Source organism: Parasteatoda tepidariorum, chromosome 1 (assembly GCF_043381705.1).
Source record: "Parasteatoda tepidariorum isolate YZ-2023 chromosome 1, CAS_Ptep_4.0, whole genome shotgun sequence".
NCBI lineage: Eukaryota > Metazoa > Arthropoda > Arachnida > Araneae > Theridiidae > Parasteatoda > Parasteatoda tepidariorum.
In genome coordinates, this window is record NC_092204.1 from 76,191,951 (window position 1) to 76,216,749 (window position 24,799).

General features: G+C 27.1%; 1 protein-coding gene across 2 annotated transcripts; it reads left to right on the top strand.

The window, feature by feature from the left end:
- The first annotated feature begins 42 nt into the window (after window positions 1-42).
- Window positions 43-23,543, top strand: LOC107453474 (General vesicular transport factor p115). 2 transcript variants are annotated; one of them, XM_071182568.1, is made up of 20 exons: window positions 43-307; window positions 2,638-2,724; window positions 3,020-3,158; window positions 4,160-4,263; window positions 4,724-4,882; window positions 5,999-6,119; window positions 9,060-9,241; window positions 9,326-9,401; window positions 11,129-11,193; window positions 12,259-12,347; window positions 13,471-13,625; window positions 14,736-14,941; window positions 15,137-15,247; window positions 15,916-16,037; window positions 16,128-16,309; window positions 18,248-18,363; window positions 18,702-18,840; window positions 19,155-19,279; window positions 20,599-20,799; window positions 22,165-23,543. In XM_071182568.1, the coding sequence occupies exons 1-20, from the start codon at window positions 230-232 to the stop codon at window positions 22,186-22,188; spliced, it is 2,481 nt and encodes an 826-aa protein (XP_071038669.1). In that variant the 5' UTR covers window positions 43-229; the 3' UTR covers window positions 22,189-23,543. The 2 variants fall into 2 exon arrangements, with proteins under 2 accessions (XP_071038669.1, XP_042902652.1); XM_043046718.2 differs by lacking the exon at window positions 22,165-23,543 and having other exon boundaries at window positions 20,599-20,886.
- The last annotated feature ends 1,256 nt before the right edge of the window (window positions 23,544-24,799 follow it).

Consider the following 24,799-nt stretch of genomic DNA (forward strand, 5'->3'; position numbering starts at 1 on the left):
TTACTAACTTATAACATTTTGCAAACTATAATAAATTTTCGTATACAATTACTAATAATGAAAAAAAATTTATTACCTTATAATGAGACTTTTTCTTTAATGATGCACAGAAAAATTTAGAGTTAAAAAAAATTATACTACCGGAAGTTTGCAGACGTAACCGGATATGAGTTCGGAGGGCCACGCACCATCATCATAAACACTTTCGGTTTAACAGTAAATTTCAGAAATGGAGTACTTTAAAAGCGGATTAAAATCTGTTTTGGGAACTCCACAAGATTCCCAACAGCCAACAGCTGCTGAAACAGTATGTGAACTTTGATTACTTATTTATAACTAAACTATTTTCTTAACAATGCTATATGTATTCCAAAAACAAGAAACTGTTCTTTATGTTTTGAACATGTTCTCAGATTCAAAATATTATTTATGTCTTAGTGAAATTCATATCATTATGCTCTTTTTATATAATAAATTATGTATGTTATACCCTTTATTGTTTTATGAATCATTTGTAGCCGAAAATTGTCAGCGCTCGAAACTAATGTCATCTCCACCGCATAGATACATATGGCGATGGATTGCATATAAATTACAGGGAATCCTTGAAGATTTCCATATCGTGATTTGCGGCAGAACAATTACCAAGTCTTGGCTACTTACGGGTATTGGTCGGGGGAAAAAATCACAGAAGGGGACCAACTCAAAAGGGTATAACCCATAGCCACCCCCGAGCAACAATTTTCCAATCCTGCAGCACTTAACGACCAGTCACCAGTTTAGCAATTTCTTATAAGAAAAACGAAAACTTAAATCTTGACTTTGTTTTAGTTCAGACAACAAATTTTAAAAGAAATAGAAGCTTGTATTATAACTGGGATCAACTACTGCCAAGATTAAAATCTTCAAAAAGAGAGCGAGTTTTTAAATGTTGCTGGACTGTAAAATAGCCCTCAGGAAAACCTCTGCATGTTTTTGTTTAAAAAATAAATTGTGTATAAGCATAAAATCCATTTTGTGAGGATATTTCCGTATCGATTGCCGAGATGCCAAATAGATTATAAACTTGCAAATTATTTTTCAAAAAACAGGTAGTATATGTGTGCCTGGGGGTGGTTATAAGTTATACCTTTGTAGTTGGTCCCTTTCTGTGATGTTTTTTTTTTAAGATTTGGCGGTTACTCTCCCACAGATCACACTACGGAAATATCCCCAATTTGGCGCCTTGGCGGTTATTCTGCCACATTTCAGAAATATCCCCATTTTGGCGCCTTGGTAATTGCAGTTGGTTTGATAGATCGCAATACTGAAATATCCCCAGGAATCCTAAATTACCTGTTATGCATTACGCGAGTTTGCGTTGTTTAACTTTTTATACTTATTTTGTGTAAATTTTCACAATTTATATTTGTTTCGACTTATTATGGATATAGCAGCAAAAAAAATTTCTAGAGCATCCGCAATTTTTTTTTTTTTCCCGCTCATGCGTTATTCAACTCATTCTCTCATTTATGCGTTTTGAAATTAACAAATGTAAATAATTTTGTCCAAAATGAGTGGTTTCAAAAAGTTAAATGAAAGAATTTCTTCAAGAAAATTTCTGATACTCGCATACTAAATTATATTCACAAAGTACAAAAAAAACGAAATAAAAAATAGCAACATACACGATTATTTTTGTATTTTAATAAACATTTTCTTAGATCCGAAACTTGAGAAATAATTATTTTGCACCGTTGATATGGTAAATTTCTCAAAAACGACAAAATTAGGCTTTTTAAAGGAAAGAAAAGTATTTTAAACCCTTATNTTTTTTTTTTTTTTTTTAAGACTTGGCGGTTATTCTCCCCCAGATCACACTACGGAAATATCCCCAATTTGGCGCCTTGGCGGTTATTCTGTCACATTTCAGAAATATCCCCATTTTGGCGCCTTGGTAATTGTAGTTGGTTTGATAGATCGCAATACTGAAATATCCCAAGGAATCCTAAATTACCTGTTATGCATTGCGCGACTTTGCGTTGTTTAACTTTTTATACTTATTTTGTGTAAATTTCCACAATTTATATTTTTTTTGACTTATTATGAATATAGCAGCAAAAAAAAATTCTTGAGCATCCGAAATGATTTTTTTTTTCTTTTCCGCTCATTCGTTATTCAATTCATTCTCTCATTTGTGCGTTTTAAAATTAACAAATGTAAATAATTTCGTCCAAAATGAGTGGTTTAATAAAGTTAAATGAAAGAATTTCTTCGAGAAAATTTCTGATACTCGCATGCTAAATTATATTCACAAAATACAAAAAAACGAAATGAAAAATAGCAGCATACACGATTATTTTTGTATTTGAATAAACATTTTCTTGGATCCGAAACTTGAGAAATAATTATTTTGCACTCTTGATATGGTAAATTTCTCAAAAACGACAAAATTAGGCTTTTTAAAGGAAAGAAAAGTATTTTAAACCCTTATAGATTCTTTACGAAAATAGTTTGCAAAAAAACAACAGCTAATATATTTTAGTTCGTGGGCCGCCAGTTGGTAACCACTGATCTATAAGTAACAGTTGTTGGATTTTAAAATGCTATTTTGACTGAATCATTTACTGTTATTAAATGTCACAATTACTTGTATAGGTGGATAAGTTGGTAGAAAGAGTACAGACTTCAACTTTACTTGATGATCGAAGAGATGCTTGCAGAGCTTTGAAAGCTCTTTCCACTGTAAGTATTAGCATTCTTGTATATTTTAGCCATATATTAGATTTTTGCTGTTAAATTGGGAAAAAATAATTTATAATTTTTTAAAAACTATTTGACTGTTTGTTTATTTTTCAAAAATAAAAACATTTCTCAATTATTTTTTTTCTGTATTTATTTTTTATTTTGTTTACTGTAACTAATTGTTCATATGTGATTTCTTAAATTTCAGCAGTAGTATATAAGTTAAACAAGCATTTTAATTTATTAAGTTTTTTCTAATAAACTAATTTTACTAATTATTTATTCAATTTTTCAGAAATTCCGCCTTGAAATCGGAGCACAAGCAATGGATACCTTAATCCATGTATTAGAATGTGATAGAAATGATAATGAAATTTTAGGTTATGCACTCGATGCCATCGGCAATGCTATTAATCGTCCCAGGGATGACGAAAGTATGTTGCTTATGCTTATTTCCTTTTTTTTATGAAGCTTTGAAATGTTTTGAAAAAAATATACTCAATATCAGTTGTAAATTTTATCAATGTTTAAATCAGATAAAGCTAAATGTAAGGGGTAGTGTATTAATATTTATGCATAATCAAAGCTTAACTGTTATATGCATCGATTTGCACATTATTTTTATAATTTTAGGTATATTTTTAATGAAATGAAAGAAAAAGAATAATATAAGATACAATTTACTAAAAAAAAAAAACAAAAAAAGAAAATCCTTAATTGAAAACTTTTTTTAACCTTTTCAAGACTGATTTATAATATTTTACAAAGAAAGTTTTTCTTTTGGCAGCACATTGTTTTTTTTTTCCTTGTTTTTTTTTACCATTGATAATGTTACAAATAAATTTGAAAAAAAAAAAAACTCTGGAGGACTCACTTCCTGCAGTTAGGCCCTGAGACATTGATATCCCATTTGTCTTTTTCAATCACTAATGGCCCATGAAAAAAGACTACCAGACTGTAAGGAAATATTCAGAGATTTACGAAAGTCTATAATATTAGAGCGTTTAGAAGTACACTTTCACTTTGTTTACAAATAATTTATTGTGGTGCAAAGTAAATGTATGACTTATCCTTATTTCTTAAATTTCTGAGTGATTGTCCTAGCTTTTTCCCAACTTAAAAATCCAGACATTCCTGCATATTTTTAAAAATGATTTGTCCCATTTTATTCAATTGGATAGTTATAGGTAGCAAGGAAATTTCAGTACAGTTTTCCCCATGAGCTCAATACTTGAAGGGTTAAAAAAAAATTTCATTCATTTTATAGTGACTTTCTAAAAATTAAATTGTTTTTTAAACTAATGAAAAAACTGCAAATAGTTAGATTTCTTTCATACTTTGTTTCTGTTTTATATGAAATGAAATCTCATTATTTATAAACAATGCATGTGTGTTTTTATTTACAAATATTAAATTTTCTTTTTTATTAATATAGATCCTAATTATATTAATGGTGGTACTGATGAGCTTGGTATGCAGTTTACTGAAATATTCATTAAGAAACCTGAAAATGTTTCGTTACTATTGGAACTGATTGAGGTAATTATTAGTTCAACAATAATGTTGAATAATGTGTTTTTAAAACTGATTAAAATAAACTGTGCAGATCAAAAATAAAATATTTTTTATAGAACTTAACATGAAAAATTAAAATGTATATATATATTGATTTAAAGTTTTAAAAAAGACTTTAGTAATTTCTACTACAGGTTCAGAACCATTTGGTGAGGTTTTTAAACATCTAAAAGTATTTACCTAGCATTGCTAACTTTTCTTTTGCAGGCTATAAACAGTTTTAATAACTATTAATAATTTATTGATTAACCATAGATTTCACTAGTAAAATTTTGAGCAAATTAATTTTACTAGTGAAATTTATTTTTGTTATGTATGAGAAAAAATTCTTTAATTCTTCTTGTTTAATGTGTCTTTTTTTTTTTACTAGAAATTTATTTGTATATTTGTTCATCAATTTACTTTGTGTTTAATATATTTCTAGGAATTTGATTTCAAAGTGCGTTGGCCTATAGTTAGACTTTTGGCTGGTCTTTTAAGCCACAAACCAAAAGATTTACAAGAATGTATATTAGTGAGTCCACAAGGAATTTCAAGACTTATGGACTTGCTTTCAGATCCCAGAGAAATAATAAGAAATGACGTAAGTTATCATTGAATTATTTACGTTAACTTAAAGTTCCGTTTTGCTTGTTGCTTTTAGTGATTGATTTTTACAGCTAATATATATATATATATATATATTTTATTTAATTTTTTTAATGAAAAATTTCTTCTTGAGATTGGGCTTTTTAATGGAGTTTTAATACACAATTCTTTTAAAAAATTAACTATATAGTTTCAATTCACTATTAGTTAGTATGTATAATTGTTATTTGGAATTCAATTATCCCGCAGTTTTATTTTATATTTGTGCTTCCTATGTGTTGTATAGTATTCCAATGGAGTTTAAATAAAAAAAAAGACATGAAAACATTTTTATTGAGTAAATTTAGAGACTAATAACAACCTGAAATGGTATTTATATTTCTATGACTTATAATTAAGAAGCTTAATTTTATGTATTTTTCAACAATTTGAGTTATCTTACTCCAAAAGTATAGTGCAGGTTTAAATAAAATATCTGCTGTTTACAATGCTCTAATACTCTAGATGAGGTATAGATGTATCTCTATAGCATTCTAATATTCCAATCAAACATTAATGGAGAAAACTATTGATACTCTTAACTAATTAAATGTATTCTGTGTTTGTAAAAATAAGTGTGGTATTTCAGGGTTGATGTTTTATAAAAACAAGAAAAAAAAATCATATTTCCAAAAACTACTCTTCTGTGCTTTATACTACCAAGAATGCTACTTTTGGCATGTGTAATTGTCCACTGTCATTGTTGATTACTCTATTTTAAATTATGCAGTCGTAAAGAAAGAAGGAACAAAATGCTATTGGTTCTGAATTTTTTTTTTTTCAAATAGTGATTAAATAAGAAACAAATTTATTTCATAGTATTAAGGAGGTTGAAGGTATTGCTTTGTCGTAAAAGGTACAATTATATGTAACTTTACTGTGCCAACCATTTTGTTTGAACTTGTAATTTATTCCCTTTGTTTATAAAACTAAATATTAGTTTCTTCACTTATGAAATCCAACTTTGCAATTTTTTTTTTTACTTATTAAATATATTCAAAAAATTTCTTAAGTTATATTTTCCATATTCATTTGTAAAATAATTGTTTTTAATGCTTTCTTTTTCTTTTAGACATTAATTCTTCTGGAATACCTGACCAAAAGTAATGCTAACATTCAAAAAATTGTAGCTTTTGAAAATGGATTTGACAAGCTTCTCCGTATTATATCAGAAGAAGGCTACAGTGATGGAGGTAAAGCATCCAGTAGCATTTCTGAATTTAAATGTTATCTAGCTAATAAAAATTGAATTTTACTTTCTGCTCTTTAATTCTGTTGACAAATTTTTTTATATAAGTTTCCATTGTTTAATAACTGTATTTTTTAATTATGTATATCAGAAAAATGTATTGCATTATATTTCGATTTTATTATTGTTCTTCCGTAATTCATGCATGCTTTTCAAAATTATAGTTTTATTAACAGCATCTGAAAATTGAAATTAATTATTGTGAAATATAAAACAAATAAGTAATCAAAATTATTTGAACCAAAAAAATTCTTGATTGCTGATCATAATATCTGTCAAATAATGAAAGAAGAAAAAAAGGAAAACTGTTTCCCTAGTCTTTCAATCTTCATTTATAAAAATCAGTTGAATCTTAATATAAACTTCTCAAAATGATCTGTGAGAATGATAAAAAGATAAATACTTCAAGCAAAATAAGGCATGGTATTTGAGAAAACATGTTCCTTTACATTCACATAAAATTATTTCTGTTAACACCTCTGAATGAAAGAAAACTTTCTATTCATATTTAAAGTATAAAAGGAATGTTTTCTGTTGTAATGTTAATGTTTGTAAATACGTAGTAATGTTAACATTTAAAATGAGAAAATTGGTGAAGTGATAACCAACAGTAACACTGACTCAGTAGATCTCTTTCATTTCGCTACTGAGTGGTGTAATGTAAATGGTCTTTTGGTGCACCCTCGACAACACCAAATCTGCTAAAAACTTCACCATTCTCTTGAGACACATCTACACCATATTGGATTCGTTTTTTTTTATTTGAAATGCAGTCCATATTGATAATGCTGTCAGGAATGTAATGAACATGTACATGAACCAGGGACATGAATGAATGGCGAGCATCTCTGAAACTGTTCTGTCCTCCAAGAGGCCTGCACTTCCTTTATTTTAAAATGTTCTCCACTTGAGATATCTCTTTTGTGTATTGGACTGCAAGACATATGATGCTAATAAAGCAAATATGAGAACATAATTTAAAAATAAATCTCTACTTAAATGGTAAAATAATCAATCTGTGGTGTGCAAAGATAGGTAACGCTGGGGGAAAACTCCTTAAATGAATATTGCTGAAGAAAAGAGTATAATCAGTAGAGCAAACAAAAGAAACTTTCAAAAGTAATAATAAAAAAAAACATTGGAAAATATATATTTATCGAAATCAATATTTTGAGTTAAATTTTCATCTAAATATAAGCTGAAATTATTCTGTGGGAGAAAAAATATTTTCATCTAAATGTTTTGAAATTTTTGGGCATTAAACATTTTAATGCCCTAAAATTTCTTTATTCACTTTGCTAAGAAATTCTATTATTTTCCTTGTTAAATCATAAATAAATAAAAAATACTAGTAATAAATTCATACCTGCCAGCTTTTACGCATTTGGCGTAAAATTTTATTTCTATATTAAAAGTGGTAGTAAAATGTATTCTTTCTAAGTATTCTTTCCATTTATAAACTTAATACAGTGGGTGATCGGTTAACGAACATAATCCGTTCCAAGACTATGTTCGCTATCCGAATTGTTCGTTAACTGATCATCGATTTACCATAGACTTCTATGTGAAATCGATTAATTCGTTCTGGAGACCCTAAAAATTAAATTTTAAAAAATGTATAATTTCTTAATAAGTTTTTAAAAAAATTATACATACATATAGTCTTGCATATTAATCAATCCATTTCATTTTATGCTTATGGGGCGGTCCAATGTCGATTGCTTTTCTCTCTTTTTTAGGATTTTTCCGGAAGTAACTAATAGCATTGTCGTTGTAAAGATCCCCAAACCTATTGACATCAGCTTGGTTTGGGTGCCATTCTAAGACCATTGCTCTGACATCCTCCCACTTTTTCAAAATATCTTTAATGGCAGATGTCGGCATTGGTCCTCTTTCATCATTAGTACATCAAGAGTAGGAGACACATTTCGCTGTGTTTCTTGGTGTTCTTCATTCAAAATTTCTTGGAGTTCTTCTGTCGTTAGTTCATCTTCTTTAAACATTTCTCCTTTCAGTGATCTTATTTCGTATGCAAAATGATCACAAATGTTTAATATAAATTTTTTTCAGGCCGAGAAGTGTTCGTTAGAATTCGTTTTGTTCATTAACCGAATATGTTTTCGTTGTCCGAACACAAAAAATCTTTCTTGAAATTGTTCGTTATCCGAATATGTGTTCGTTATCCGAACACAAAAATCTTTCGTGAAAGTGTTCCTTAACCGATTTGTTCGTTAACCGATCAGTTCGTTAACCGATCACCCACTGTATAAAATCTTTTTGACCACCACTATTTTAAAAAATTTAAGCATATACATTGCTGTAAATTCTGTCGTGTTTGTCCACATAAGCTTTATCCAAAAACAGCATATGTTTCTGCCTAGAATTGTAATTTAAATTCTAATTTACTACCACTGGGGAAAACAATCCTCAAAAGGATTAAAAGTTGGCAGGTATGTAAATTTGTCGTTTTTATGTCTTTCTATTTGGTTGATTATCTGTCCCTTTGCTGGATAAATAATGAAGTAATTCTTCCCTTGGTCATCTTCTCTGCTCACCGCTGTAATTAATACTATGAAAAATGTATGAAATATTTTTCAGAAACACCAACTATTATTAATATAGTGTTGTAAATCTAATTTTTCATTAAAAAAATTTTTTAAACTTATTGGTGTAAAAATAAATTTTCACCTCAAAAAAATATTTCATATTTAGGAAGCAAGTAATACTTACAAGCATTTTGGAATAGAAAATCAGATTAAAATAACAGTTCTCATTTATATATTAAGCATCAACAATTTACTCTAAAAAACCTTTGTAATTTAACCTAAAAAATTTGAAAGATATTTTTCACATTTTCGTAAGCATAACTTGTTTGTTGTTTCAGGTGTTATAGTTGGAGATTGTTTACGGGTAATGTTAACATTACTTAAAAACAATACTTCAAACCAAACTTTTTTCAAAGAAGGCACTTATATTAAGCACATAGCTCCTTTTTTCGACCTTCAAGACCCAACAGAGCAGGGCATGAATCCACAGAAAGTAGATAATACCCTCATGATGCTACAAGTATAATTTTTACTGTTATGTATCTTTTCTTTTTAATTCACATCTGATTTACAAAATAGTAAATAAAGTATTTTTCTATTTTAGATTGTTCGAACCTTGGTTTCACCAAATAATCCTCAACAAGTTACTGTGGCTGCTCAAAAAGCAATGTTTCAATGTGGTGAGCTTCTATATTATGCATATGAGTTTAGTCGATTCCTAGCCTTCTCAATTGTTTAGCTTACAATTACATTTAATTATTCCTAGATTAAAACTGTTTTTTTTTCCTTCAAGATATAGTGAAACATCTCGGCAGCGAACACTCTGTTCCACAGTAAAATGGTCGTTAATGGAGGTTGATCATTCTTAGGAGTTACCTCCATTGACTTCAAAATTTTATCGAGAGTACACAATTTTTCACGAGAGATTTTTATTTTACTCAGTGTCATTTTCTTGTTGCAGAAACTGCTTTGATATCATGAAAACCAGATCAATGAATAAAATTTAGATTCAATAAAAATGACCTTTACTGATTTAATTATATGTAAAAATTTATCAATGATGAATGATAACACTATTTTAAATAAATGAACAATTATGTTTTTTGTTTGACTTTGCATTTAATTTTATATAATAACATGCTGCCATATTTAACCTTTTCTGCATTTAGTGTGGATGTTCGGTCGGTCGCTGAGGGCAGTTTCGATGGTCTGTCTTTAAGATTTTCTTCAACATAGAGTCGATAGAAAACATTCTGTGCCTTCTAAAAGTGGTCAGAAATAGAATGGTCGCTGCACAGAGATAGTCTTTCTTGGAGGTTTCACTGTATCAAATTGCAAACAAATAATGGCAGTTGCTGTCATGTGACGAGGGGAGCATTTCAATCATAATTTGTTTGCAATTTCATATTTTGTAAAAAAAATTTAAAAAGTTATTGTGTACTCTTGGTTTATCTAAATGCAAACTTGGTTCATCTGATTTCAAATTACTAATGCTGTTAAAAAATAATTTTACATGAAGGGTTTTTCATATGCTTAGCATCCTGATAAGATTTTACTTATATATTTTAAAGATATAAAACATCTTTTCGATTGATATGATCCTCATTTTTAAGATATTTTATCAATTTTTAGAGATAATATTGAAATTAATAATCTACGATTATTTTTTTAAAAAAACTACTAAATCTGGCATCGTAATAAATTTTCATTGTGTTGTACTGATAAAATTTCAAAAATTTTATTATGGCTGATTGTATTGTAAAAAACTTAAATATTTAAGCCAGTATATAGCAATTAAATTAAAAAAAGGGATTTTAAAAATTCTTATTTGAATTTGTTTATTAATTGATATAAATAAATATGTGTTAAGAAAAATCATGGAAAAAAAAGGAAAGAATAAAATAATTTTTAGAAAATTTTGAAAGTAGAATTTGTATTTGTTTAAAATTCTAAATCACTAATTTGATGCCATTATATAAAAGCTTAATTGCTACTAATTTTAATGAATTAATAAAATATCCATAACTTATTATAATTTATGTATTACTGTACAGTATATAAATCTAGTTTAATTATCTAAAACTGTAGGCCATTTTGGTTAATGGTTTGCTCCTTCCTGAAAGAAAAAAAAGCAACTTTTTTCTTGGTTGTGTGCTGTGTATGTTTAGTTATAAACCATAGTGATTTCAAGTGTAATAATAAATGCCATTGTGCAAAAACAATTAATATCGATTACTTTCATCAAATCAATATTATGTCCTTTGCAGAAAAACTTATTTTCTTACTCATTTTGATATTTTTACAAGAAATTTAAAAAGCAAAGTATCTAATATTTAAAAATCTTGAAATTAGATTTCTAAATTTGTTATTCACTTTAAACTTCATTCTAACTTTGTTATTTACGAAGGTCTTTTGGAGCAACTCTGTTCTATCTTAATGGCATCTGGAGTTCCAGCTGATGTTTTAACAGAAGTAAGACATTTTTCTGATTTTTTATTTTTCTAAAACTCTGACTTATAAAAGTTATTGAGAGGGCTCATTTTAAAATAGATCTTTATGAAGAAAACAAGATACTACTTGAAATGAATAATGCCAAGAAACTGAAAGATATAGTTGATAATATAATAACTTCTAGTTTCATAAATTATAAAGATGATAAAGTACATTTATAATTTATGAACCAAATGAAGTTTTTATATTAAGGTATCGCTTTCTTTACAAGATTTTCAAACAATAGTTATCTTTACATTATGAAATAATAACATCATGGTTTTTTGTCATGTTACTAGCATATAAAAAACTTACATTAAGTACATCTAGTCATGTTACTCTACAAAATAAAGACATTTTGCATTTGAATTATAAATGTTTTTAAAAAGTGCAGTTAAAATAAATTTCTACTTGATACAATGAACAAACAATTGTTTAACCTTTTGGAGAGGGCTCGTAAAACAGTTGCAACTTAGCCAGGTGTGTACAATTGTACCCCTTTTTTTGTTATAAGGATATTAATTAATAATATATAAATTTTTTGTATTACTATCTTTGTTTTGTCTTCATAATATATCTCTCAACATTACATGTCTCTTATGTTGCAAATATTTGTATGACAAAATAAAAAAAAGACTTGGAGTACAACTGTTGTACCAGTCATCTCCAATGAAATTGCACTGTGGAACATTTATTTCTACAAGATGGATTCATCAGATTAAATTTTTTTAAAAGTACATTTAAATTTAAGCAATAAAAATTATTCTCTTTCAATGACAGTTTAACATAATCTGCATTTTCTTGACATCTTGGAGAAAAGACCAGAATTTTATCACATGCTAATATCACTCTAATATAGTCAAAATTATCTTATTAGATTTAAATATACATTGATTTTAAAAATTTTGTGATAAGTTACTTATTATTTTTTATACATTTTTATCTGTTGTGATTTCTTTAGTGTTTTACGTACATTACTAATGAAAGTTCTTGTATTTTGATAACTGAAATTTTTAAGCAAAATTACTTTTTCATTTTTTAAAATAGACCATCAATACTGTGGCAGAATTGATACGTGGTAATCATGGCAATCAAGAGTATTTCTCATCAGTGAATGCCCCAACAACTCCACCCAAGTAATTCAATTATGTAGCACTCTTTAACATAAACGTAGCATGAAAGGGGGGAGGGCACATGTTTTTTTAATAGTTAAAGTGTTAGGCGATATATTATGCAATTAATGATTATGGGGTCGATATATATATATATATTCCTTTTTAATATTTCTATTTATTTGGTACAAATCTTTCAAACTGGTGTCAAATTTTCAAAAAATTAAGGTAAATAAAAAAAATCAAATATATTATATTGAAAGAAAAGATTACTTTTCATTAAAAAATAATTTGTAATTAAAACATTTCTTATGAAATGAAATTAATTAGTTAATAATAAAAATCTTAATCATAGATACCCTCTCAAGTTTCTTCTAAAAATATATGCTTCTAAACATGCTTTAAGTTGTTTACTGCTAATGAAACAAAAATAAATTTAATCATAGAATTATTTTGTTGAATAATATATCTACTACAAATTTTTTTTAAAAATTTTTATCGTTATTTGTTTTAAGTGGTAGCTTTTTGAAGTTTCAAAAATAAATAACTATGAAGAAGTTTTGGAAAGTTATTAAGGAGGTTTGTGCTCTTTCAATGCTTCACCTATGCTCTTGAATATTAAAATTTCTTCCATCCAATTTTATGTGTGTTTTTATTTATTTTATTCTGCAAATAGTCTTTTCAAATATTTTAATGCTGAAAGCAAACTTGAATTGATTAAGCAAACTTGCTTTTGCAAATTGTAAACCTATAAGTTTTTTGCCATTTTCTTTGCGTTAGCTTATGCTGGCAAGGGGAGGAAAAGCATTTTGAAGGGTTTCAAAGTTTTATAAAATAAATTTTTTAATGAAAATTTCGTTTTATGCCAAGTTACATCTTTTGTTTGAATTTAATCTTAAAACTAGTCAAAGTTAAAGCAAAAAATAAGAGGATGTCACTTTCTAAAGTAAGCATGGGATGTTTTTGCTGACAAGGGGTCTAGCAAAACGTAACAAAAACATCCTTATATATTTGAATGGCACTTAAAAAGAAGGGGGGGGGAATCTGAAGCTGTGAACTATTAATATTATTGCTGTGAACTATTAATTCTCTTACTATTTACTTGTGTTTCTTTTACTAAAAGCATTAAACATTTTTCTCTTTATAGATCTGCCATTGTAGTGCTTCTTTTGTCAATGGGAAATGATAAACAGCCTTTTGCTCTGCGTTGTTCTGTTTTATACTGTTTTCAATGCTTTTTGTATAGAAATGAATTTGGCCAAGCTCAAATTGTTCAAACATTGTTGCCTTCTACTGCTGATGGTATGTGAATAGTTTTTGTGCTTTAGGTTTTTAATAATATTCCTAGGTTTTATTTTGTACAGTTAAATATATCGTATCACAATTCATTCTAAAGAAATGTGTGTGAAAAATCTGAAGCAGTTTGATAGCATAGTTAGTTAGGGCACCATTCACACTTCTTGTAGGGAGTAAGATAAAAGATAGAAGTGAAAAGATAGTCCAGAAAAATGAGATCAAGTATTTGCCCATAATTTGATGTATAATGTAGTTTTCATACTTTTTAACTGTTTACCCATTAAAAAAAATTACATTATTTTGCTAAAATAATGGTGCTGCCAGTACCTTATCAGATTTGTCTTTGATTATTCTGTGAAGAGGCTGAAATGAAAAAGTATATGGAAAAACCCTCTAAAATTATTGATTTAGTGAAACATAGAATATTTAAAAAGTTCTTCCAAAACTGATTAATCCTATTTCTAAAGAATCATATATTTGAGACCTCATTTTGTACCAAAATAATCAATGAATACTTTAAGTTAAATTTATTTTGTGTTCAATGATATCTATTTCTCAAATATTTTTTATGAAATAAATGTTCTTATTTTTTATTTAATTATTATGGATTTTCTAAAAATATTTAATTTCTTTACTAATTACAATCTTCATCACATTCATTTAAGTGAATATGTGAATTTTTTTTAAATTGTTTTTTTACGATTTTTGTTTAGAACAATCCACCCCTTTGATTATTCATCGCCTATTAAAATTAAAAATAATCAACAATGTGAGAGATAATTCAATTTTGTAGAAAGATTTATTATTACATTTTTTTATGATCTAATATTTTCTGCAGATATATAATGTTTTGCTGTGTTGCTACTTTCAGATTAATTGATTATGTTTAAATTTTCCAAAAATTACTGCTAATGCAAAATTTATTTTTTTAAAAATAAAGATTTTTTATAAATACTCTATTGTAGATTTTTTAAAAGAAACACTTATTTAAGTAAAGTATTCAAATTCATCAATCACTTTACTAATAATATATGTCACCTGTATTTAAATAAATGGGTGAATTTTAAATTTCATCTAGTTTTCATCATTTTAAATTTCATCTTATCATTATTTTAGTAAATACAGTTACTGTTGGCCAAATTCTGTGTGGTAGCTTATTTAGTACTGATGCAATATCTAATTGGTTTGCTGCTGTTGCCTTGTCTCATTCTCTTGTGGACAATCCCACTCAGAAAGAACAGCTATTACGAGTTCAGTTGGCAACTAGTATGGGAAATCCTGCAGTTTCTCTTATGAATCAATGTGTTTTGATGTTGCAACAAGTAAGTGCAATGCAATTATTATTAATAATCTAGCTTTATATATTTCTTTTTTTTGTAACGTTATGTATTTTTACTGTATTTCCTTTTTAATTTCAAGCATTAATAAAGCTTTTTGTTAAAATTCTTACCACATATTACTTTCTAATTGTAAAAACACTAGCTATGTTTCACAATGCATTCTTTTAATTTTTTTAGGGAGGTAAACTTCAGACCCGATTAGGACTTCTTATGCTAATGAGTACTTGGTTAGCCAATTGTACTGTATCTGTCATGCAGTTCCTAAGTATTCCTACTAATATACCATTTGTATCCTTTTTTGTTCTTGTATTATTGATTAAATTCATGTAAACAGTGTTGTTATATATATATTGTCTTAAACTTTTTTTCCTTAAAAGACTGTATAAAATTGAAACATTTATTTATTTAGGTTTACTATATTTATTAAAGATTTCTATTTAAATCTAAGTACTCTGTGCCAACAGAAAAAAAAAATTTCATCTCTAAATCCTACAATCTCGTATAATCAGCATATCATTTAATTTTTATTCAATGTTTAGAAAGAGTCCTAAAACCATAAAATTCTTTACTTCTCAGCTGACAAGCTAGTATCTATCAATATGAAACTGAGTGAACTTCAACTGAGGATCAAACAATACAGCTCAATACCTACCACGGAGACATTACCATACACTGCAGATTAGTTACATACAATACACATAAAATCAGAACTAGTGATCAGTATTTGTGTATGCTGTATAGTTAGCCCCTTCTGTAGCTCAGCTTAAACAATTTAATTAATGAAACAGAATGCTTATTATTCCTTTTTTTGCTTGAACTAAATAAAAAGAGATTAAATTTACCTTTTTAAGAAATTGCCTATACCATAACTGTTTATGCATTTGTTTATTTAGACACTTAATGTTATTTAATGAAATACTTGGTATGTAATTTAAAAGTTCATTAACTCTGTTAAGCTTACTTCCCAAGTTAATCTTACTGAAGGAGATGAACATGAAGACTTGGTTCAAGGAATATGTGCTTTTCTTTTAGGCATATGCATTGAATTTAATGATAATTCACAACCTAGTTTTACAAAGTGAGTAAACACTTGGAAGTCTTCCCAACAATTTAAGATTTTATGCACTTGTTTATCACTGTTGAAATTATTTAATTACTATCATTTCAGAGATGATTTGTGCCAATTAATTATAAAACGCATTGGTCTTGAAACATTTTTGGATAAACTTGTTGCAATAACTAAGAATGAAAATTACAGTAGAGCTGCTCAGAATCCTCATCTTAAATTCAAACAACCTTCAGAAGTATTATTTGATTATGAATTTTGTCGACTTTTCAAGTGCTTAGAAGGTAAATTAAATTTCAATAGAAATTTTTTTATATTGTTTATATCATCAGCCACAAAATTTTGTCTTCTGTTAAGTATCAAACAATCACGTTAAGCAATCAAGGGGGTTAAATAATATTAAAGGTTGGCATTTCATAAAAAGTCAAAATTTCTTTAATGATTATTTTATGTCAAAATAGTATTGTATTTCTTTTTGCCAATTGGAGACTTAACAAATATACAATTATTTAACCACTTCCCAGTTTTGACCGAACACCACTCGGGTACTTGAAAAGGGGCCTTCCCTGTTTTGCCTGAGCGCCGCTCGTGCGGCTGATTTTTTTTACTCCATTGCAATGATTTGCCTGAATTTTTTTTTCTTCAGTTTATAATGTTTCTAACAGATGGCTCTGGTAGTCAAGTATAGGTATGATTGCAAAAGGTTTTGATGCTTTTCTTTTACTCTGGAAAAGGCGTGAATTTTGTTTTCACTAGCTTAGTAGAAAAGCCAACTTTAAGTAAAAATGCAAATTGTTTTTTCTCTAAATAAAAATTCAAATTATTTCATAAAATCAATAATTGTAATAGTTTTGACTCTTGATTTGAGTTTATATAATCGATTATAACAGAAATTTGTTTCTCAAAAATATGCTTATTTTTTTACCCAATTTGCCAGAAAAAAGACGCTGTTAAGCAGTTAAAGTAATTTTTTTAAATAATAAATAGATATAAGATTTATTTTAAATAATTTCAGTACAATCACTTACTTTTATTTTGAAACAGAGTAAAAAAAAAAAAAACTTAACTTTTTTTAAAAACTTATTGATGACAGTGTTGTTTCTTTACTGGATATGAGAAAAAGGTTTTTACTTTTTATATTGAGTCTTAACAATCAGGTTGGAATAAATTGATACACATGTTTCATTTGTTCAAAAATCAAAAAAAATTTAACCAGGTTTATGTTATAAGCTTAATTTTTAGGATATTTTGAAATGTTGATGATGTGTAAAATACATTCATTCTCTGTTATTTTACTTTAAATTTTGATCGATTTTTTTATCATTATAATACTATGATTTTATGTATTTTCAATGAAAAAAGTAATATGCATTCTTTTTGTGTGTGTGTTTTATAAGACAATTTGAAATTTAAATGTACTAAAAATATATTTTATCTCATCTAAAACCTAATTTTGATTAAGTTTTTAGTGGCAAGTGTCTTGCCTTTTCCTGTAGTTTTATTTTTAAGGTTTGTGATTAATTTGTCGTTGAATGTTAAAATTGCTTTGCAATTCATTTGAAAGTATAACCATTCCAAATAATTTTAGCTTTATGTTTTATCAGTGTTCTCCCTAAGTGCGTTTTTAGAAGGGCGTGCCTGTCTTGCTCCCTTTTATCTCTATAAATGCGCGCTTCTTGCCCCTTTTCATAAAAATAAGCCACCATCCCTTAGAAACACTTCCTTTTTATTTTATTTTTCCACGAAAATGTTTTTCTGTTATTTTGAGACAAAGTGAAAATTACTTTGTGAATATATAGATAAAATAGTATAAGGGGACGGTTTAAGCATTGAGGATCAAATTCAGTTATTACACATTTTGATAAATTTTAATGATGGTTAGTAAGTGCCCTTCCTGAGCCCAAAGTGTCCTTTTCTATGAGGAAGCAACCTTCCCTTTTTTATTCCTAGGGAAAACTCTTTAGATTTTTTTTTGTCAAGTTATACATTTATTTTTATTTCATGAATTTTTTTTTACAAAATGAAAAATCTTTTGCTATTACTATTAAATGTGTAATTTAAATAAACTTAAGTTGTTATCATTCCATTTAATTCTGCTTAAAAGTTTTATTAATCATTTATTTTATTTTCATGCATTTTTTTTATCTTCATTGAAAAGTTCATAAAATTATATTGAATTAAAACATTTAAGAAGTTATTCTCATATTTTTTTTCTTTAATAGGTGTTATAATTAAAGCTGTTCAACCAAAGCCAAAATTGTTGAATGGACCTGAGTCTTCTATGTCTCCTGAACAGCAAGAACTTCTAAGACAGTACAAAGATGTCATTAGGGATCAGGTATTTTATTATGGATTTTGTCTTCTGTTTTTACTTTATTAATAGTTTTCTCAAATTTGCCTTAAATTCAGTTTTTTTTTCTTGGGAGAAAATCTTATGAAATAATTATATAAATTTATGTATCCTACTTTATCTAATCGTCTTCTAACTTAAATATTAATGTTTATGCCTTAATTTATGATATATTATTTTCTCAAATATATAGTTTTCTCAAATTTGAACAATTTAAATTTATGCTATTCTTGGAAGAAAATCTTATGAAATAATTATATAAATTATGTATCTAATCCTTTTTCTAACTTAAATATTAATGTTTACTATTATATTCTTTTATGTAGGATCAACAGCTGCATGACCTGAAAAGTCAAATGACTGAATTGAAATCTGAGTATGAAGCTGTTAAAAATAATGCAGAAGAAATGGCTAACTCTATCCAACAACTGAAAGACCAAAATGCCTTACTAAAAGCTCAAAGATGTAAGTTTCAATTTCTGTTCCATTTAAACTATTTTTTTGTACTTCTCAAATTTATATAAATAGATAATTACATAAGGGCAGTGAAATCATGTAATTGCAAACATAATTTTTGAATTTATTTTCTGAAAAAATAGATTTAAAAATAGCTTAGTGAGTTTTTAATAATAATTTATAAATTTACATTTATTTATGATTAACTGAAAACTTAGTTTTCTTTATTTTAAAATAAAATTTTTATCTTAGACATAAATGTTATAGGAACTTTTGATTTTTATAAATTTAACTTTTAGTGTACAATCATTCTTGTCTTGCAGCTGTTTCAGGAAACAATTCTAGTCAGGAGGTTTTGCTGTTAAAACAAGAAATAGAACAACTAAAGATGGAATGTGTTAAAAAACAAGAACAGCTGGATTCTAAAAATGATGACTTTTTCCTAAAAGTAAGAATGAGATTTTTAAACAAATGTCAGTTAACCTATTTATTTAAGTAATTAATGTTCTATTTTGAAAATTTTACTGTATTGTTAACAATTTTAAAAACTATATATTAATTTTAGTTATGTTTAGTTTGTTTTCCGACAAACAAAACAATTTGGTACTTCGCATTTTCTCCCATGCAAGTAAATTCAAATACTTTATTTATTTAATTTTTTTTTCATTACTGACTTTATTGCCTGTGCCGGCAAAATGCATAAGCATCAACAATTTTATTACTAAAATATTTAATCAGAAAAAAGTTTCTTCTTAGAAGTTTGCCAAAAAAGTTTGTTCTTTTACAAATAAAAATTAAATTCATCAATGAATTTATTAACTTTCATATTGTTTCCATTTGTCCAATATTTTTTGCTGCTTTGGGGGCTGATATTCCTATTTAGTATTATTCAACTTTTATTTTATGAAAGAAATTCAGATAATTGAAGTTTTACTGTTTATGCTACGATAAAAAAGGAATTTTCTAATTTCTCTTCAATAATAAAGATTTAGAATTTGAAATTTTGGAATTATTGCATCATTAACGAAAGAAAATTTGTTCACTATATAGTTGTCCAAAGAATCATCTGGGGGTTTTGCTTAGTGATCAAATGCTGGCTTATAATGCCCGGCTCAAACTTGTCTTCTGTAAATTTATTTCACTAAGTCCACTAAAATGGCGGACTAGAAGAAAAACTGGTTTGTGTTTCTCGTTTGACGTCATAATCAACTGTTGCTCATAGTCTCAGACAAATTTTTTTTCCAATTTTGTATAACCTAATTATATAGAATCTGCAGAAATCTGTGGATTAACAAACTTTTAAATAAATGGAAGTAAATTGTACCTGCCACGTGTAAAAAATATGTATGGACAAGACATAAATTGCCTGAATTTAATAATCTCTGTTTAACAAAAAAAAAAAATTATTTCCTTGCCCGTTGACAGATATTTTGCTTTTGAAAATGATTACTTTTTTTAGTTAGCTATCTTCTGTAAACTGTTGTATTATTCAACTTTTAATATGTTTAAAAATAATGCAATCAAAAACTTAATGTAATGCATTTATAGAAATTTTTCATAATATTGAAAGTCCTGCACATTTTTATTCAAATCTATTGTAGCAATAACTAATCCTTAAAAAAATGCAGATTTACCACTGACTAAAACTATTAGTTGAGCTGCAGTAAACCTATTTAATTCTTATATTCTTAATGGCATACATTAAGAGTATCTAAAACTGAGTTTTAATTGCTTCATTTAATATTTTTGTTTCTTTTAAAATTTCAGTCTACTGTTGAATCTTCAGAAGTTGGAGAAGCTGGTGATAAAGCACAAACTAACCAATCAAGTTTAGAACTTGAAAGTATTATTAAACAACATGAAAGTGAAATTGCATCTAAAAATGTGGAAATAGAACATTTAAGATCAGAATTGACTCAACAGCAAGAAAAAATTAAAGCTGCTCTAGAAACCGAAGAGTCAGTAAAGGTAAATATTTACAGTGTTTTTAAGTTACGTAAATTTTACTTGATGAGCTATATTTTAATGATTTATAAATGATTTTGAAATGGAAAAATGAATTTGTAATTACAAATGCATGATTTTGCCAAATACTAACTATAAACTTGCTTGCATATTTTACTCTATATAAATAGCTAATTTGATGAAAATAACCTTGCAAAACAAACAATCATAAAATTTTATTTTTAATTATTCCTGACAATACAACTATAGGTTATCAAATATGTATCAAAATTTTCAACTAAAAAAGTAATGGAATTGTACACCTCAGATTAAAAATTTATAACCCACATTTTAGCTGAGAAATAGACAAGCATGTATTTTTATGATATATATTTACTTTTACATATTTTAAATTGAAAAACTAATGTTGTTGTTAACTATTACGAAATTATACTGAAATGAAACCTCTTCTTGGATATGTTGTTTACATTACAGTGTGGGAAACTTTTATAGGATGTAGATTATCTCCTCTAAATTTTAATTATTTTAAAGTTGAATGCGTTTATTGAATGTATTTATATCTCTTTTCCTAAATAATATTGACTCTCTTTTAATCATTTAATTGAATGCTTTAAACTAATATTGATGTTTTGTTATTTAACATAATGTTTGTAAAATAAAGGCAGAATTTTTTTTCTATTTAATTGTGATTATTTAATGTGATATCAGCTTTATTAAATAATATTTAAATTTTTTAACCTAAACTCATTAGCACTGAATTGTGTGTGTATCAAGTGATTATTTGTCGTTAAAAAAAATAAGATGGGAAGAAGAAAAACTGGATCATCTTTAACCCTTTTGCGCCGACTGTTTCGTATGTGTGCCAGCATGAAAGGACCTCATCTACCGGACGTCACGGCAGTATGCCAGAATAATTTCGCATATTTGTGTTCTGGAGTGTTTTAAGAATTATAATTTTTATGGCACAAGATGGCATTGTATCTCCATAGAATTTGCACATGGAGACATATATGCACATTGTTTTAGATTATATGAACGTAAGGAAAATTAGGGGAAAGAAATTATTCCTNTAAACCAGGTAGTTTTTCAAGTAATAATTGTCTCTTATGTGAACTGAGGAAAAATATAATTTCCAGCTTTATTTTTTCAATTGGTAATTTTTATTTTCACTAAATGTTAGGTATCAATGTTGTCGTTTTTATAATAGATTAGTACGCATTTGTATGTCAACACATTATTTATTACCTTAAACTGTCTGGAATTTATTATTAAAGGGCTGCGCTTGCGTAAAATTTACAATCGTGGAAATTCAGCTTTTTTGCCTTTTGGCTAATCTCATCCCTGATATGAATAATGCAGTTTGCGAAGAATTTGAAACCAAAAGCTACATGAATGATCATATTTCCTAACTGGTTTTATTGTTTCCTAATTGATTGATAGAATAGTGAAAAAGCTTTTACAATGATTAATTTTATTCTTTAGGTTGAAGATGATGATGACTCTATAAATGACGAATCTGATGAATTAATAGATGATTATTTGAGTGAAATAAAAGATGAACTTGAAGATGGAAGAACTGGTGCTGATTTAGAAAAGCTCGATTAAAAATTTTTAACCAAATCACTCATAATCATTTGTGGATGAAATCTTTAAAAGTACTGTTTCAGATATTTTTTTTTTATTATTATTACCTGCAGAGAATAATTATATACCGTTGGATGACATTTTTAAAGTTTTTATAAATAGCGTCCCATTATGTCAAAAATAGAATAGTACAACTTAACTCTTTTATTGATGATTTTTCCTGCATTTTACTGTTCTTAATATAAATTTGTTTCTTTTTTTTAATGCTTTTTTGGTGTGGTTATTTTTTATTAGAAAGTCAAATAGTCATACTATTATTTAAAAGCTAAAACCCTCAACAGTCGGATATGAAATCCAATTATGACCATCAAGTATAATTATATTGTAATTAGTTATACTTAAATGAAGTTGTATGTACAACCATGAAAGTAATTATAAAAAAAATTTCTAAGTATCCAGTAAGTAACAGTGTCCTGCTACTTATATGGCAGCTTTGGTGCATTAAGGGTTAAACCTTTCAAAGTATCTCTTTTAATTGAATTGTTCATTTATTTCAGACTTACAATTTTTTTACATTATTTATATGAAGTAGTTCAACAGTCACATACTGAATTCGATATAGAATATTATATATACAGTAAATAATCTTAATTTTATGAAATTTTGAACATGTATATTTATGGAGACTTTTCATAGCAAAAATTAACTTATATGTCTGTTTTTCTAATGTTTATTAAATAAACTTTGAAAAACGTGTTAATATATTTCTGATATATAGAGGCAATTATAATTTTATGACAGATTTTTATTTGATCTGACTTGACTTTACATTTCATAGTATCATCCATTTTTTATTTAACATTATTTCTTGTACGGAAAAGTTTAAACATTATTGAAACAAATATTTCCTTTTAAGTGTCAAACATTAAACCTATTTATTATGAAGCATATTTTAAGTGAAAGAAAAAATATTTGTTACAAATTTGGAGATTGCATTGATGAGTATATTTAATTTTTTTTATTCAAGAAAAAATCTTATATTGTTTGAAATTTCTAACCATTGCTTGTTATTTAATATAGTTAATTTATTTTTCTACTACTCACACTTACTGTTATAAGTCATTTGCATTTATGAAATTAATAAATATTCAGTTTTGTTTGAATTATTTGTTGGTTGTATTAAATCTCAGTCACTAAAGTATTACCTAAGTGGCTGCCCATAAACTATAGATCTCAAATCATTGCACTTTTGTAACTTGAAATATTTTTTTCAAGTGTATTGTATATTTTATAATTGTACAGAAAAATAAATAAATTTATGTTTTTCAAAAAAAGAAAGAGTTTTAATGAAATATATCTTTCATGAAATATCCATTAGAATTTTAATTTGTCATATGAGGATTAATCAAGTAATGAATGACTTTGAATTTTTGTAATAAATTTAGGAAAATTGCATCTAAATATTTATAGGGTATTTCGTAATGACTGCCTTTAATTTATATTTTTAGAATACATAGTTTGCATTCTATAACTTTGCTTGTACATACTTGTAATTAAATTCAAAATTACTTACTTGTCAAAATTGAAGTTGAAAAGTGTGCACCTTAGGGCTTCCAAAGTAATATTTAAGTAAGAGAGAAACAAAAAATTATTGCTAACAAATGAATCACTGCTGAGGAAGGTAGGACTGAAACACCAAAACCAGTTTGATTTCTGGGGAAAATATTGCAATTGAAAGGTGAATTTTTGAACTGGTAATTAAACTGGTTTTTATGTTTTCAGTCCCTCCGTGGAAGTGATTCATTAGACTTTAAAAGCATTTTTTTTTACTCCCTTATACATTAATTTGTTTCTTTTTTTGCTTTGTTTTTGACAAAGATTCTAAAAATATTTATTAAATGGGCTGATTACTTACTGCCCTGCATTTTTTCACCACAAGTATGCAAAAGTTAATATACAAATGGTAGTATCTGTATCTTTCATTCTGTAATGAATGTTGATTTTATTTAGTTCATTTAAAGCAGCCTATAATTTTTTTACATTATTCTTTTAATATTATAATATTCAATCTTGCTTTTCAAAATAACTTCAATTCCAGTAGCCTTTTTTTTCCCCACTTTAATATTTTCAGTTTGAAATATCTGAAGGAAGCATAGTGCCTGGTTCCTCTTGTAACTGTAACAATGCATGAAAAAATTAGTGCATGCTGTGGATCGAACTAATACTTACTCCTTTGCTCTTATTGTACTTCCTAAATGGTTCTCAGGGAAAAACAAAAAGTTTTATAAATGATTTCTTATTGCTAAATATTTCATTGTTGCTAGATTATACTGGGTTATTCATAATTCCCTCCGCCTGTAAACGCCATTTTTCTTTACTACATCTGGCTTCAGTGGTACATGTTACTGCCATCTACTGG

Excerpts from the sequence above, each read along its gene's own strand:
- LOC107453474 (XM_043046718.2), top strand. The coding sequence starts at position 230 with ATGGAGTACTTTAAAAGCGGATTAAAATCTGTTTTGGGAACTCCACAA. Across the intron at positions 4,883-5,998 it reads GAGAAATAATAAGAAATGAC|ACATTAATTCTTCTGGAATA; the intron begins GTAAGTTATCAT and ends TTTTTCTTTTAG. Across the intron at positions 9,242-9,325 it reads ATACCCTCATGATGCTACAA|ATTGTTCGAACCTTGGTTTC; the intron begins GTATAATTTTTA and ends TTTCTATTTTAG.